Raw genomic sequence first — 12,708 nt, 5'->3', positions numbered from 1 at the left:
TTCGACTCCAGTACTCAGATACTCTCTGAAGCAAGTACCTTTTCACTTTTCCATTCTCTACAACTGAGTGAGCCTTGTGGTGTAAATCAATTTCCTGAGATTCACCAAGGGGATGATTAGAAAGCTTTGATACTCTTCTTGGAGCCAAGCGAGCAGATCGTCTGTTCAGTTCTAAGCAGACATTCAGTAAATGATGAGAAGAGGGAAATGAATATGGATATCCTCCCAGCCTCTAGCTCTGTGTAGCATATGTCTAAGGAGAGGAACTTCCTTTATTGGATTTTTACGGACTTTGGAAACAGCCCATGAATGCTTGTAAAGTGATATCCCAGTTTCACTTGTAGGAAAAGACCTACAGCTCAGATTGTGCTCCTGAGACTCGGCATATCTCTAGCCCTTTCTAGCATCACTAGTGCTTCCTGAACTTCACATGTAAAGCGCAGACATCATTGTCTGCAAAAAGGGTAAAGAAGGGAAGAGAAAGCATTTTCCCCATGAGTAACTCATGGCAAGTATTAAAGGCTCTGTTCTTGAGATGAAGTCATGACACACTCCCAGCTCTCTCCTCCGAGGGATGATTACCTTGGCATCTTCAAGTAGTGAGCTAGTTTTCTGCCTTTCTCCAGTTAATACTGTTAGCACTGTGAGTGGCTTGCTTACCTATGGAAAGACCCTTTCTCTTAAGATACAAGTTTTCAAACTTTCATTTTCATAAAATGTTCAATCATATGTATCTTAATGTGGAAGTCCAATATGAAAGTGCCAATAAAACTGGTGCTGTTCTGCATGAAGTGGAGTTGGGGTCTAGAACACTCCTCCTCATCTCCTTTTACCCAGTTCCCAATCTCCAAGGCCTTTTGTGAAATCCAGGACTCCATAAAGCATGGGCTGAAAATCATTGTTTTATGGGTTCCCTTTGGAGAATTCATTTGAAAATGTTGGAAGCATCATGGGGAACCTGATAAAGGTGATAAACAATACATATTCCAAAAATACCTAGGGGCTTGGAGAGTATTAAGATACAGTGAAAAAAAATGAGTTATTTTAGCCAGATTGACCTGCCATTTTACTACTTATGAGTGATGAACCTCAGAGCCTATTTAACACTCTTTAGCCAGTTTTTACTGAAATGTTTAAAAAGTGTGATATTAACATCCATGTCACCAGTTTATACTAGGTTTACCTGTGTAAATTTCTCACCCATTGCCACATGATAGTCCCTCCATGAATTTTAGTTTTCTTGGTCTAAGCAACAGTGCATTTGAAAAAGAATTCTACTGAGAAGTTCAGAGAAGGGCAGGATGAGTTTCTGTAGGTTCATCAAGTTCAAATAACATAAAATAAGACTCATCATTTCAGTGAGTTCTAGATTAGGGCATTCAGAGCCTCTTCTTTCATTATGTCTTGGTAGTTACAGCTCTAATCTGCAAAGTGGAGGATTAAAGACATTCCCACCCAGAAGATGAAACAGCTGTGACTTGGACAGCAACCAAATATGCACACAGCTTTAAGAGCGTGGGTTATATATGCAAGGCTACACATGGGATCTTAAAAAAAGAGAGAGAGAGAGAGAGAGAGAAATGTAAGCACTCTTTTGGCTGCATCTTTAGGGGAATTTGTTACAGACCTTACCTGTAAATATTAGAACCCTATAATTTAAAAAATAATAAAAGACAAATATAAGCAATCAAGACCAGGCTTGCTCGGAGCTATATACAAAGTTATTATTAGTCATCCTTGTTGCTCTTTAGGCAGAGAGCTTGAAATGAAGACTGGAGATGTCAGTGCTTTCAGGTTTAACCTTTAAATTTCCAGGAGGCTGAGAGGATTTAGCAAAAAGACACAGCTCAACTAGGATGGTAGCTTCAAGTATATAAATTGTTTCTTAGGCCAGAGCGAAGTCATCCCCTTGGCAGTTAGAACTAATGCCTTTTGAATTGGAAGGTTGTTTACCTTTAGTTCAGATGTGGATTTGACCTCTGCTTTGCTGGATGGTGAACTCATGTAGCAGCATTCTGAGTAGCCATCTGCCAACTTCCTATTTGTAAAACCAATAATGCAGCCACAGTACAAATCTCTTGTCCTTAACTCTGACTTCCTGATCAAGAATACTGCCAGAATGTGTAGAATGTGTAGACAAACTCTTAGAGGTGTGTGTTTTGGGCAGAAAGTTGCTAGTGTCCCTTACATCTCTATTTTTATCCCTGAATGAGAGGGGAAATTAGGGCTGCTGGCAGGGTGGGGCCAGAGGGAACATAGAATTTGCTCAATAGATTGTTAAGTGAGGTCTTAAAGGATTAAATTGTCCCATAGAGAGTTGCGGGAGAACCAGGGCTAGGACAAACGTTTGTGCTAATTCCATTTCACCTCCCTTACTCTAGTATCTGTGCTTCTGTCTGTGGTTATGGTGAGTTGTAGACTCCTTCATCATCGTTGGTGGCTGCAGAGCCTATTGCTTGGACTTCTTTCCTTCTCTGTCTTGAGCCCTGACGTACTTGCAGTTCTTCCAGCTCTTTTCACGATCCCCCTCCCATTCTCCCCCTGTCTGGACACTAAAACTCCTTTCGGTTGTACGTATGTGGCTGGATTTGTTTTCCTGATTTTCCTTTGGGTAACTCACTTAATGTTCCTGGGCCTCAGTTTTCTTTTTCGAGGGAGAAAGTGAGTCTAGTTAATCTCTGTAGCAGCCTCAAACACACACGTTATTGGATGTTTATCTCAGCTTGTGGGAGCAGTTCCTACCACACAGGCTGCTCTAAACTTTTCTGTGGGTTGAGATACTAGATTAGGGTAGGGTTCAGCCTCAGTCTTACAGCCAAAGTTAGTAGCAAGTGGCACTTCACAAAATAAAAAGAAGTGGAAGATCCATTTTATGTAAAATAGGACAAGAAAACACTGAAAAGATGGGAGATGACATGGAAGACATTAATGAAAGGATGGTGTCTTTGGGGGCAAATTTGAACATGGATCATCTGTTCTCCTTCTTTGCCCCGTTCTTCACCTACCTACTTACCTGTCCATCCATTTCCCATGCCAGCACCTTTTTATCTGGCCCAGAAGGGAGAAAATACCTGGGAAGAGTAAAGGATACCAAGAGTCCCAAGGCCCTTGGATGCACGTCTGTGAGCCCAAGCCCTTCTGGCCAGCATGACACATGTCCTTGTCCCCTTTCATGTCAGTAAGCCCTTCCCAGACTCATGTGTACTGTGTCAGCCTGATGAATATGTGGGGGTATCTTGGGTCCCTCTCTACCCTGGTGTAGCAGGTTCTTCTGATTATGGGCCAGCACAGGAGAATAATTTCCCTAGGGCAGGAAGAAAGAGGGAGAAAATGGTATCCATCCTTCCCTCTCCTCCTGTGGGGGAAGTTTAGAAGCTATGGAGTTTGCTGCAGGAGAGGCTGTCCTAGGCCCAAGGTGGTCACCAGGGCTTGCTGGCTACCACTGAATTGTGGGTGCTTTGTGCCCACTGTGGCTTGAAGGAAGCCAAGGAAGACTTCCACTCAGAAAGCAGTGTGAGAGAACAGAATTGTCTTGCTTGGGGAAGCTGAAGGGATTTCTCCTCACATACCATGAGTTTCCACAACCCCCTTCACCTTCCTCCAGCCCTCCCTTTGAGCTTGGAGAGATCAGAAAACCTTGAATTTATGCTGTGAGAGAAACTGCAGCTCTTCAAAAATGAAAGGCGGGGTCATCTGGCTAATATGTGAAAGTGGACTGTTCCAGAGAGCAGCAAGACATGTCAGGAATGAGATTGGTCAAAGCAGCCAGCAACACTGCCATGCTCCACCAGAGAGATGAAAGAGCTTTCTCCTTCCTTTGCCTTTTAAATGTAATTCTGTCTTTTCTTCTCCCCCATACCCTCTGAGCCCTGTAGCAGGGAGTGGTGCAGACATTTAGCCATCCTGGGAAAAGGCAGAATCGTTTTCGTTAACTTCAGCCTGATTGAAATCCCTAGAGCCATGGTGGTTTTCATTTTCCTCCGTCTCTCTCTCTGCCTGTCTTGAATCCCTCCCTGTACAGCCAGGCTGCCATGGGCAGTGAACTGTTTCCCCGTGGGACAGAATGGGGATTGGGTCCAGTGGGAAGGGACACCAGGAAGGGTCTGAAGCTGTGTTTTTAAAGTCAGTTTGAGCAGGAACACACTTATCTTTTCTTACTTGCCTTGATTTCCACCGAATTCCTGAGCATTTCTCTTCCACTTATGGTTGAACTGGACAGAGATGGTTATTAACCGAGGCTTCTCCACAGTGGCTGGGTTTTCAAAGACCACTGAGTCCCACTGTAAATCAGCAGTGTGACCTTGAAAATCTCACAGCTTTTTTTTTCCTGCAGAGTAAGAGTTACCTGTTGGGTACACAATGATATCTTCATTTCTCCTAGGGACCTTTAGCTGCCTTGTTCAGGTCCTGAAACTGTAAGACTAGAACTCTTTTGAGGGGTCTTGTTTAGGTGATCTGTTGTTTTTAAATACAGGAAGACTTTCTTGTCCAGTATTTCTCTAATCAATGTCTGAGCACCATACTTAAGAGCCCTTTTTTGTTTCCTGGGTGCAGGATGTGTAAGCTTCTAGGAAGCCATCCACTTTGGGGAATGTTAATGGTCAGGGACTGCTTTGTCAAGAGCTCCTGCATTTGCTTAGGCCATGGCTAGAATGAAGGAACTATGGCATGATGCTGAGGAAAGACAGGCTTCTTTAAACTGTTCTTTCAGGACTCAGAGTTAGGAAGGTTTGCCTTTGGCTTTTTCCAGGTCAGATAACACCTTCCATGTATACTAGATTTTGAATGAAATATTCAAGATCTCCAAGGTGTAAGCTTGGTAGTAAGTGGTAGATCACTTGCTTGCACAAGGTCCCAGGTTTGATTCCTCAGTACAGAAAATTAAATAAATACATAAATTAAATAAACAGAATCAGAACCTCCACGGTAAAATAATTCAGCAGTTTTAGAAGTTATGTGATTGCCATCCTTGATACTACCCCATGAATCCTTTCACTCAGCAGCAGATGAGCTAACACACCTCAGCTGGGGATGAACCCACTGCACCTGCAGGAAAAAGATAGCCTCTCTCTCTGGCTGGTAGTGGATTCCTTCACTCTTCAGCCTCTTTTATTTTCCTACTGTTCTTTAAATTTAACCTCTGACTCCCATACTAAAGTATAAACCAATATTCTCTCCAAAGTCAGTAGCATATAGAGAAGAGCTTGTTCTCATCATGGGAGCTGATTAATTCATTCAAACATTGGAGTGCCTCCTTCATGCAGGAAAAGTACTAGGTGCTGAGTGCCATTTCCTTTTGTCAGCTTGAAGGGTGTCTCAAGCTGCCTCTCACACTTCTCCACACTCTGCAATTTAGTCATTCTTGTCCTCACCACAGGATTGACAATATTCTCCACTTTCCTTTTATGCCATTTGACCAACAGGTTATTTAGTGACTAATTGTATGTCCAGACTCTACTCAACACAAAGAAAAAAGAAGAATTTACATAAGATGGTGTGTTTTGTTAGACTTGGTCTTCTTAGGCATGTTTTGTGTTAAGTGAAAAAAAAAGAAGACAAACTGCATGCAGCAGCACAAAACAGAAGTTTAAAGAATTAAGGACTGCACTGTGCACATCTGACTCCTTGAGAGAAGGAAAAAGAGGATCAAAGGTTTCCAAGGAGAAAGGGCCAATGCTAACTTTGTTGAGTTAGAAATACAAGGAATCATAACCAAAGATGCTGTATGTCTATTTCCAGTTAAACAAAAGGATCTATCCATTTCTCAATCTCAACCCCATTGACATGAGGAAATAGTAAATATTTGGAGATGGTTGAACACATCTGTGATTTAGTTTCAGTGGCAGGATCTCAAGACTAGGAGGAATCAGAGTTTCTGGTCACATGGCTCCTGCTTCCCTGGGAGCCCTGTTGCAGGTGATGGAAGGCTTTTTGCTGGCTGTCCTCACAGAGATTGGAGACTTTGGGCTCTGATTGCTATATGTGAACTCTTGTTGGTGACTTCATGCCTGCAAAGGTTTTGCCTGTGCCACACCTCACCCTATCTAACCTTTCTGTCTCTCCTCCCTCTGTGCCCAGCTCAAATTAGCAGCTTAGGTTGTATTGACAAATCAGAAGAGTGAATGGTCATTACCAATTAAATAAGAGTGTCTGAGAGGAAGGGTTAGTTAAGGGTCATCCATCGGGACACCAGTGTCATGTTACTGTCTGTGGCTCACTTAACTACTCTTCTGGCACTCAGCCTTGTTCCTATGCCACATCTCCATGACTGATCTCCAATGTGCCTTAATTCGGGGGCATCTTATTATGGCAGAAAAAGCCTCAGCTTTGAGAAAATACAGCTTGCAATTTAAATCCCATCAGTGAGACCTAGAAAATGTTATTCCATTTCTGTAAGTCTCAGTTTTCTCATACATAAAGTGGAGACACTTTCTATCTCAGGAGGGAGTTTTGTAGTATAAAGCAGCAACCAGTGTACAGGGACTCAGACAATCCTGTGTTTATCATAATCCTCTGCCTTTGTCCTGAAGGGAACTGTGGTTGGCCTTGGATGGATGCAGATGGGGAAGTTTTGGGGTTAGAATGTCTCCCTCTCTCTCTCCCTCTCTCTCTCTCTCTCTCTCTCTGTCTCTCGCTGCTTTTGTTCTTTCAGCTGCTCCCACATGAAGCACCTCATTAGCCACCTTTTCATTCTTAAAGCTAGTTCAAATTCCATGCTATTTCAACAATCCCACCCTGACCTCCCATGCTTTGTCTTTAAACTTTGACACACATACTCTGCTACACACCACTTGAACTAATGGATACATGTCTGACCTTTGACCAAACTGTAGGTTCCTTGAAGGAAGAGACTGAGTCTTATGATTATGTTTGGCCTTCAATGCCTAGGCAAGTGGCCTTGTGAGCTCTTTCTTGGCTGTTTCATTACAACCAGAGGAGCCAAAATGGCTCTCTACCAAGATGGATAATCTAGTTGACAGGCAGAGCTAGATGAGGGAAAAAACTATCCCAGCTCTAACACCACTTAGGCAGTATTTTTGACAGAGTCATTGAGGGAAGCTAAAAAGTCTTGTAGAGCTTTTCCCCAGGCTGGAGGCACTGAAGCCCAGCATGACTCCTTCTTTTTCTTGAACCAAGCAAAATATTGTTACAGTAAACATAAAATCTTTCCTATTTTTCACAAATGCTCTCCAGGCCTAGCAAAGCTAGCCATCACACTCCTTGAATCAAAATAAGTATCTTCCCTTTTCTCCTCATACCCCTCTTTCTCAGCATTTTAAAGCAACAATAAAGACTGTAATTATTAAGTAATCATTTACTTTTACTTAGTGTTTTCTAGGGCCAGGCCCTGAAGAAGATGCAAAAATATTCAAAAAACAGAACTTTACACTTTAGCGTTGATTACACAGAGGTGCAAAAATATATAAACCTTACTCTCATCCTATTCTAATTGTTCTATGTGACTGATTGAAATGTAGGCTATGAAAACCTAAATAGCTCATAAAATCATAGGCAACATGCCAGGGAAACTGAGTCACATAGCTAGGAAGAGGAAAAGATCACTTTTACTACACTGATTTTAAAAAAGAAAAAGAAAAAAGCTCTCCTTGAGAAGATGCATCTTTAACTATCTCTGAAACAGTAATTCTTAACTTGTATTACAGACTGCTTTCCCAGTAGGAAGAAATCCAGAAATCTTCTCCTTAAGGAAGTGTATATACCCATAAATTTCACACGTAACTGTAATTTCTGGGAACCAGTGTACCGCTTGAAGTCCAGCCTTAGCCCATAACCCTTAATCTAAGACCTGTTGGAGACCTGGTGGTGCATGGAATATGGAAGGGGGCAGCTGAGGTGTGTGTGTGTGGTGAAGTCAGAGGCTGTGGACCCACAGTGGGAAAGCTGGACTCCTAGGTGAGAAGTGTCACATTGTGCTGCTGTGACTGTGCTTCCTGAGCTCTGGCCCAGGCTCTGGTGAGTCCATGGCAGGTTGGTTGTCCTAGGGATGCTGCATGCAAACTTTGAGAAGTAACACTAAGGAAAATGCCTTTGTTCTTTTCCAGCTCCTCACAGCCAGTGATCTTGCAGCCAGCGACCTCAAAGGATTTCAGCCACAGGTGAGTTTCCCAGATGGGTTTAGGAGATTTAAGAGTGTAAACTGTTCTGTAATTTGGATGTGAGCAAACGAACTTGACACCAGGAGAGAAACTTCCAGCCTGGATCTCTAGCTTCTCTGACTTCAAGTATTGACCATTACATGACCTGGTAGTTGCTGTCCCTTTCTAGCTCCTCTTTCAACTGATCACTGACAAACAACTTTTTTTCTGTTTTTTCTGTCTTAATGTTTTATAACTTTAAAAAATCTAGATAAAGATGCTTGGCATATCGGGTGGTTATTGAACTTAGGAAATGGAGTGAGATAGGGTTGAGGTTCTCCCCTGTCTCTCTGGTTTTTGGACAGGATATTCACATCCCTGCAGTCTTCATGTACAAACGCTTTGCAGTCATGCAGCCATGGTGGGCAGGTTTTTCTCTGAGGCCCACAGAGGCAGGTGGTTGAGTTTTACTGATTTTGGTTCGGAAGTTGGTTACTGTTGTCTCTGGCTAGAGAGCTGTTTCCAGGATGCCATGGGCAAACCTAAAAAGGGTAAGGCAAAGGCTTTGTGGGCATCTGCTTCACAGGAGGGAAGATAATAAATAGTCCTCCCTGTCTCTGGAATGGAAATAACTCACACACCACATACACAGACATCCGGGCATCTCTTACAGATCTGAGTGCTGAAAGAACATTTATACAAAGAAAGGCAAATCCATGAGTGATGGCTGTGGTGTTCAATATATGCTCCCTTTCTGTATGAAACTTTGTGTCACTCCCGAGGCAAGTCTTGCCTTACCATTCCACAGTACTATGCCTTTGTGGGGATACATATCTCAGTCAATGGCAATGAACTTCTGTGGGGGGATGAGCAATTGTGTAATAGCAAGAGTTCCATATGTTTTGAATATTTTCTTCTTAAACATGGTTCACATCCATGAGCCCACTGTCCCTTCAGTACCCTTCTGTTTGTGGGCTACTTCCTCTGAGTACCCTGTCACCTCTAAGGAAGCTGAGAACCCAAGACCTCATGCCTCATGCCCCACGTCACAGGGAGAGTGGGAACAGGCACAAGGAGTGGACACTGAGAGACTGGAGGAAGAGGATTAACAAAATCAAGGGCCATTGGTGAGAGTGGAAAATAGATTCATGTTCCAGCATGGAGTGTTTTCATCACAGCTTGTCGGTCCTTCTGTCGGACATGCACAGAGGATTTAGAAATAGATAACCAGTTAGCCTTTTGCCAGTCACTGAAAACTGATAACTAAAGAGCCGCTTCACATATTTATACAAACTTCCTGCAGAGCAAAGGGAATGTTAAACAAAAGCCAAAGAAAATCAGCATTTACCCACACCCTGCTCACCTACACACCCCCACTCACATATTTGTATGGTGACATCTCCACTACAGATTTTCTTTTATCTCAAAATTTATTTTAAAAACAGGAAAAAATAGGGCTTTGTGTTATACTGTTTTGTTTATTGGAAAGGTACATAGTGGAGAAACAGTTTATGAAAGATGAATGAGTGTATATATATGTGAGTGTCTTGTGTGTGTGTGTGTGTGTGTGTGTGTGTGTGTGTGTGTGTGTATTTTAGAGATGGCTTCTTTCTGAGGTAATTATATTCTCTCCATGTTTCTTTTGTTAGATATTAGATTTAAAATGAAGTAGTAAGCAAAGGGAAAGTTGAACATATTTAAGGTTTTTCCATTACTTTTGAAGGCAGGATCAATAAGGGCCATTTCCATGCCACCCAACTCTACTTCTGTTCCTTGTTTCCACATTATCCCATTCATGTGTGATCCCTTTCAAGCTGGAAACATCAGTGTGTATTTTTCACTTTTTAAGATGCCTGCACCTAAGGCAGAGAAGTCCGGGAAACTTCTGGCCAGTGGGAGGTGCCCAGACTAAAGTTAATTCTTCAGTATAATTCCTAAATGAAAAAGTCTGGGATGTGTCTCTAGAGAACACCACCCTTTGGGGGCTTTTCCAGATAGAAGCACAAAGCTGTCCACATGCCATGGGCAGTCCCTCTACACAAAATTGTTGACTTGTTATTTTTCCCCTTTCTTCTTCAGTTTTCAGATAACACTGAGCCCTGTGCCTCCTGATACCTGAAATAACTCATGAGTATGTCACTTTCTGTCAGGAGGTACTCAGGAGGACCACTCCCCAGGATAACTGTGATCAGCCTCTCGGCTTTCCTGTGGTTCACATTTATCACTTGAATGTGTAGGGCTCTTCATTTTTCCTTGATCCCTGTTCCTGCCAAAACATCTTTCTTTGTTGTTGTTGTTAAATTCTTTTATTGGTACATTGTAGGTATACAGCACAATTACATTTCTCATTGGGAATTGTATTTTTACATAATACATCTTGATTCTTATTTTTTCCCCATTCCTAGCCCTCCCTTCACCCCCTCCACCCTTCCCTATTTACAAAGACTTTATTTCCATTTTTTCCATTTCTCAGCATTTTTCCTTTCCCTTCTTTCCTTTCCCCTGCCCCGCCCACTACCCCTACCCCTTTGGACCTTTTCTTCCTATTTTACATTATCGATTATTCATTCTAATCATTGGTACATTTTAGGTATACAGTATAATGACATTCATCATTGGAAATTTGCACCTTTACATAGTCTCTCTTGGTTCTTATTTTTCACCCTTGTCCGGCTCTCCCTTCAACACTTCCATTCCTCCCTATTTACAAAGATTTTGCTGCTGTTTTTCCATTTTCTCATATTAATCCCATTCCCTTCTATCCTTTCCCCTAGCCCTCCCACTTCCTTCCCCTTTGCCCCTTTTCTTCCTATTTCACATTACCTATTATACATTTTAGTACTTATTTACACTTTCAATTTCTCACACCAGAGAAACTATTTGGTATTTATACATGTGTGTCCTATTTATTTCACTTAAGAATATCGCCTCAATGTGCATCCACTTAGCTATAAATGTCTCTAATTTCTCATTTTTTATGACTGAGTAGTACTCCACTTTATAAAAAAACCACATTTTCTTGATCCGGTCTCCAGTTGATGGGCATTTGGGCTGTTTCTAAGTTTTAGCTATCACAAACTGTGCTGCTATGAACATGGGCGCACATATGTCACTGTGGTATGATTCTTTTAAATCTTTGGGGAAGATCCCCAGCAGTGGAATAGCAGGGTCAAATGGGACTTCCAGTCCTAGTTCTTTGAGGTACCTCCATACTGATTTCCACAGTGGTTGCACCAGTCTACACTCTCACCAGCAGTGGAGCAGGGTTCCTCTTTCCCCACAGCCCTGCCAGCATTTGTTATTGGTTGATTTCATGATAACAGCCATTCTTTCTGGAGTGAGGTGGAATCTCAGCATTGTTTTCATTTGCATCTCTCAAATGACCAGTGATGTTGAACATTTTATCATGTATCTATTTGCTATTTCTACTTCTTTTTCTGAGAAATGTCTGTTCATTTCAGATGCCCATTTTCGGACTGGGTCTTTAAATTTGGGAGGTCTGATCTTTTTAAGTTCTTTATAGATTCGAGATAGTAGACCTTTGTCTGAGGAAAAGCAGGTGATGATTTTTTCCCACATTGTGGGTTGTCTCTTCACACTGATGGTGGTTTCTCTTGCTGTGCAGAAGCTTTTTAATAAGAAGAGATCCCATTTGTTGATTGTGCTAGTTCACGGGCAAATGAGGTTTTGTTCATAAAATCTTTTCCTACACCGATGTCTTCAAGGGTTCTACCTAACCTCTGTTCCAACTGGTTTAGAATTTCTATTTTAATATTTAGATCTTTAATCCATTTTGATTTTAGTTGAGTGCATGGAGAGAGATATAGGTCTAGTTTAAATCTTTGGCAAGTTAAAACCCAATTTTTCCAGCAACATTTATTAAAGAGTCTATCTTTCCTCCAGTGAGGGTGTTTGGCTCCTTTGTCAAAGATGAGATGGCTGAGTGTGTCTGGTGTTGTTTCTGCATCTTCTAATCTGTTCCACTGGTCCTCAGGTCTGTTTCTTTGCCAGTACCACGCTGTTTTTATCACAGTACCTTTGTAGTAGTGTTGCAGGTTGGGGATTGTGATACCCTCTGCCATGTCTCTGTTACCTAGAATTGCTTTTGCTATTCTGGGTCTCTTCTTGCTCCAAATCAATTTTTGGATTGTTTTCTCAAGGTCCATGAAGTATGCTGCTGGGATCTCAATTGGAATTGCATTAAATCTATATAGCAATTTTGAAAGTATGGGCATTTTCACTATATTAATCTTTCCTACCCAGGAGCAGGGGATGTCTGTCCATTTTCTGATAGGTATCATCTTCAATCTCTCTTTTCAGAATGCTATAGTATTCAGAGAAGAGGTCTTTGATATCTTTCGTTAGGTTGATTCCTAGGTATTTCAATTTTTTGGGTGCTATTGTGAGTGGAATTATTTGCCCTATTTCTCTCTCAGTGAGTCTGTCATTGGTGTAGAGGAAAGCTATTGATTTTTGTATGTTGACCTTGTAACCAGCTACTTGACTGAATTTGGATATCAAGTCTAGAAGACTTTTGGTGGAGTTCTTGGGGTCTTCTATATAGAGTATCATGTCATCTGCAAATAATGACAATTTGACTTCTTCATTTCCT

General features: G+C 41.8%; 1 protein-coding gene across 6 annotated transcripts in view; it reads left to right on the top strand.

Moving 5' to 3' along the window:
• The window catches only part of Setbp1 (SET binding protein 1), a 357,001-nt gene that overhangs the window by 168,753 nt on the left and 175,540 nt on the right, over positions 1-12,708 (top strand). For 5 of the 6 annotated variants that reach the window (XM_021236586.2, XM_004855072.4, XM_087193225.1 and 2 more), the window contains one exon: positions 8,064-8,117. The exons of the other annotated variant lie outside the window; for it this stretch is intronic. In XM_021236586.2, coding sequence (XP_021092245.1) covers positions 8,064-8,117 — 54 coding nt within the window. The remainder of the gene's footprint in view (positions 1-8,063; positions 8,118-12,708) is intronic. 6 annotated transcript variants of the gene reach the window in all.

The sequence above is a fragment of the Heterocephalus glaber genome, unplaced genomic scaffold (genome assembly GCF_053883595.1).
Source record: "Heterocephalus glaber isolate CG9 unplaced genomic scaffold, H.glaber_assembly_v1.0 deba00000331, whole genome shotgun sequence".
NCBI classification, from domain to species: domain Eukaryota; kingdom Metazoa; phylum Chordata; class Mammalia; order Rodentia; family Bathyergidae; genus Heterocephalus; species Heterocephalus glaber.
The sequence above is the reverse complement of the archived record's forward strand: the minus strand, read 5'-3'. Positions and strand labels throughout refer to the sequence as shown.